We start from the raw sequence: 4,991 nt of genomic DNA on the forward strand, positions 1-4,991 counted from the left end.
GGTTGTGTGTCAAATTAATTATTATTACTTGTCACTCGCATTTATTGCTCGACCTGGACATTATTGGCATTAACAGCCAGTGCAAGAACTCGCACGAACGCCAGATTTAGTTAGAGGGGTGATATTCCGACGCGTTTTTTTAATTCTTGGTCACTCATGTTTAGAAAGAAAGGGAAGAAATCCAAACAATTACCGACCAATCACAAACGTTGTTGCAAATTTGACCTTGTGACGTCATAGAATTTCCCATAATGCAATTATTGCATATAAATAAAAAAAACTACTATACCAATTAAATAAAAAAATATTGCATTAAAATGACAAGTTATACCAATTGAATAAAAAATATTGCATTTGAATGACAAATTATACCATTTAAATGAAATATTATACCATTTAAATAAAAAATATTGCATTTAAATGAAGAAATATACCATCTAAATAAAAAAAAATATTGCATTTAAATGAAGAAATATACCAATTAAATAAAAAATATTGCATTTAAATGAAAAATATCAAATTTTTGCAACCAATACCATGCCATAGTAAACAAAGAAACTTCTTCATCTAATACATCTCAATGTGTACATAGTCTTAAATCATTAGAGTCTTAAATCACTAGGAATGTTCCTGCATCTACTAGTTTCTATTAATAAACTGGGGTCTGACTTATTAGAAATTTACAAATTAAATGTCTATGTTAAAATTTTTGGGTAGGTATGTATGTTTCAAAGGTACTAGTATTACTTTTTTTTTAAGTTGTAGTATACTGTTTTCTTGTAAATTTGATATTTTATCATAATATTTTTCATAAGAGTTTTCCAAATTTTGTTTGTATATTAGCCTATTATTTTTCTTTTTATTATATATATATGTAAATCATAATATTCATTCTCCAAATTTTCTTGAAATTTTCTGCATTTATAAAATATAAATGAGTACATGCATATACCTAAACTACTAGTATTTTAACTAAAAGCTAAAACGAAATGACTATGTGGGTGAACATTGGTAGTGATAGCTACTTTAAGTAAAATTACTTTCTTCTTTATTTTCATATGGTTATCCACGTAATATCAAATCTCCTTTCCGCTTAATTTTGCACATTTCTGAGTTAATATTGGCAGTAGCTTTCAGTCTACACTCTAATTGACGTGTTATGGCACAGCCCTCTTTTGATTAGAATTAGTATTCATTTTTGATAAGCTCCTCCTCTTGTTTCTAATTTAATGCAAAAGCGGTTGTTATCTTTTTGACCCTCCTGTCCTGGAGTGTATACAATTGTATTTGCTTTAATAAAAGTTCAAATGCTGCAAACGCTACAATGTGTTGCATTTGCTATAATTTACTTTTGATCCATTAAATACGTTGAAGTATAGCAAATGCTACATTTTTTATAATTGTAGCATTTGCAGAAATAATTATCGCATTTGCTACAATAAATATAGCTTTTGCAGTAATGATTATTGCATTTGCTACAATTAATGTAGCATTTGCAATAAATTAGTGCTTTTGCATGATAAAATTACTTTTGACCCTAATCGTACACCATAGATGTCCAATTAATTTGTGGTCGGTGAACAGTTTATACATATGTTATATCCTTTCAAGATTTTAATGATAAACTTAAACGGTTCCAAGATGCACATTTTGTGCAGTTACATAGAAGAAGTTCTTGTAAAAAACAACATATCGCTGAGGAAGGATATAGCAGAATAGAGCTGTTTAATGTGCGGTATAGACGTGCATATGTATGAATCTATAGTTTGCGACATGTGTCTGGAGTGGTAACACCTGCATGAAATGTGTTGGCCTTAAAATGCTACCTAGGGTTACATCATCGGCACTTAAAGTTAACCAGCGAGAGACGTTAACCACCGAGGGTCGGTTTTTAGACACGCCCAGTGCAACTATGCACGCCTACTTTTGGAGCTCTTTAGTATGAAGATAAGAAAAGTATACGGAATTGAGGGACTGTCGACAATGTTTTATCATTGTTCTTGGTTTACAGACGTTACCCGTAAATAAACTGGACCCCTGTTGTGTTTATTTATCGCTGCACTACGATGGAATGGCGGACCAGTTTAAACATGGTAAACAGATAAACAGCTGATTAAAGTAACCTGTAAGAAGAGAGTAACTATTGTTTATATTAGAGACGAGAATGCCTCGTGTTTTGTTCTGCTCAGAAAAAATGGAACCTTGGAGTTTATGGTTAGATTGTAATTCTTTCTTGAATCAAAACTGGGTAAATTTGATATAGGTAACAAACACTCCCCCTTTTTAAAAAATAACTCGAGAACCACACATCGGCCATCGCGCTCGCTGCACAAAGTAACAATAGTCAATAAGAAATAATTATTGTTACTTTCAAGAATCATTAATTGTCAAAACGACCCCCCCCCTCCGGACATCAAAGGAAGTTAAATGAATTATTATCCCAAATTAGTTCAAATTATTATCATAATGACGTCTTGAAATCCTATTTTATGTGTTTTTTTGGCTTTGAAGTATTTCAACTGCAGAAAAAAAACCATAATATAACCTTTTAAGAAGTCATAATTATTTGGACTACCCCTGAATATATTGCAGACAGGCTCTGATCTAAAAAATATTTTGAGAGCAATCTTTGAAATGATTGTTTAGGTAATTTAATTAGTATGTAATTAATATTAACTTAATTATAAACTTTCAAATTTATTGACCAATATGACCAACTCCTATGCTCTTTCCCATAAATGTCACAATATCATTATATTACAGTAATAACACATAGTTTGATGACATTGTTTATGCCTATTGACCTCAGATCAGCCTAAACTGTAATTTATTCATTAATAAAAACCCAAGACATGAACCACCTGCAATGTGATTGCATCAAAATGACACCTAAGGCATATCATACTAATTGTGGAGGATGTGCCACTAAAATAAATACTGTCTTGTAAAATTAGATGATGATAGTCATAGCTAGTAATTATAATACGTGATGATAGATTTAAATCTGAGTAAAAGGTTGATTTATATGTGCTCATTCATCTTTTAATTAAAATATAAATTGAATCTTTTCTTTTATAATATTAAGATATTAAAATCACAATTATTTATTTGTACACTAAAAATATTTTTTGTCCTTTTAAGAACATGACAGTACACAAACATTATACACAAATAATTTTAATAATTCTGTCATGGTTTTTTTTATGTAGCCCCAGAATGGGCAGAACAGTGGCAAAAGACTAATCCAGATTACCAAAAAATAGAAATTGTTCAGCTACCAGTCATGACATAACTGCATAAGCATGATAAGAAAAATGTTGCAGTTTCCAGAATTTGAGGTAGAGTATAGTCAGGAATAGTTTAAATATGCAGATGTTTAGTTTGCAATAAACAATTATGTCCTTGATAGAAAAGTAGAGAAAACAAAAGAGTATGAAATAGTTGAAAAAAGTAATCATTATTACCTAGTCATAAATAATGTAAATAGAAAAGAGAAAGGCAATGGTTACAACTTGGTTTTATTAATAGCATTATCATTTGTCCATAATTTGGAATGAATCTCGACATTTTCATGTCACAATTTGATCTAAATGCATCCTCATTTATAAAATAATATTATTTTCAGTCTACTGAAACTGGTAATTTTTTTTTTATTAAAAAGAACAATGAAACAATCGTTGAACAATTTTACCTAGCCTGTTAAGCTGATAGCTTGTTGATTTATAAAATTGATTAACTCATGGGTTAACAGGTAGTAAAATTTTATAATACAATCCTGGTACCTGATACAGCCTTCAAAATCTGAAGGTTCGTTTCAACCCAGTCCTGATAAATTTATCAATGAAAACTAATCAACAGAAAAAATAAAAATTCACTGGGTAAAATGATAATTTTTAAAAAAATAATACAATATTCATTCATACCATTTGTTGCGTAAAATAGTTGTGATACTTATCATACATATATGATTTACTCCTAATACTCTAACTGTATTGTATGGTAACCACCGACGGTAGTTATGGACAAATACTGTATATAGACTGTGTATAGGAGTACTGTATTGTATGGTAACCACTGACGGTAGGTATGGACAAATCCTGTATATATAGACTGTGTAAAGGAGTACTGTATTGTATGGTAACTACCGACGGTAGGTATGGACAAATACTGTATATATAGACTGTGTAAAGGAGTACTGTATTGTATGGTAACTACCGACGGTAGGTATGGACAAATACTGTATATATAGACTGTGTAAAGGAGTACTGTATTGTATGGAAACCACCGACTGTAGGTATGGACAAATACTGTATATATAGACTGTGTAAAGGAGTACTGTATTGTATGGTAACCACCGACGGTAAGTATGGACAAATACTGTATATAGACTGTGTAAAGGAGTACTGTATTGTATGGTAACCACCGACGGTAGGTTTAGACACTTACTGTATATAGACTTTGTATAGGAGTACTGTATTGTATGGTAACCACCGACGGTAGGTATAGACAAATACTGTATATAGACTGTGTATAGAAGTACTGTATTGTATGTTAACCACGGTAGGTATGAACAAATACTGTATATAGACTTTGTATAGGAGTACTATATTGTATGGTAACCACCGACGGTAGGTTTAGACACATACTGTATATAGACTTTGTATAGGAGTACTGTATTGTATGGTAACCACCGACGGTAGGTATAGACACATACTGTATATAGACTTTGTATAGTAACCACCGACGGTAGGTATGAACAAATACTGTATATATAGACTGTGTAAAGGAGTACTGTATTGTATGGTAACTACCGACTGTTGGTATGGACAAATACTGTATATAGACTGTGTATAGGAGTACTGTATTGTATGTTAACCAAAGACGGTAGGTATGGACAAATACTGTATATAGACTTTGTGTAGGAGTACTGTATTGTATGGTAACCATTGACGGTAGGTATAGACAAATACTGTATATAGACTGTGTATAGG

The 4,991-nt window shown here is 31.3% G+C and overlaps 1 protein-coding gene across 1 annotated transcript; it reads right to left on the reverse strand.

Annotated features, from left to right (window-relative positions):
• Positions 1 to 4,120: 4,120 nt before the first annotated feature.
• On the reverse strand, positions 4,121 to 4,783 carry LOC127725958 (uncharacterized; the record flags this gene model as incomplete). Its single annotated transcript, XM_052233261.1, has 2 exons — positions 4,121 to 4,441; positions 4,610 to 4,783. Coding segments are annotated over 2 exons (474 nt in total), but the record flags the coding sequence as incomplete, so codon positions are not given.
• Between the last annotated feature and the right edge of the window lie 208 nt (positions 4,784 to 4,991).

The sequence above is a fragment of the Mytilus californianus genome, unplaced genomic scaffold (genome assembly GCF_021869535.1).
Source record: "Mytilus californianus isolate M0D057914Y unplaced genomic scaffold, xbMytCali1.0.p SCAF_15, whole genome shotgun sequence".
In the NCBI taxonomy this organism is placed as follows: Eukaryota; Metazoa; Mollusca; class Bivalvia; order Mytilida; family Mytilidae; genus Mytilus; species Mytilus californianus.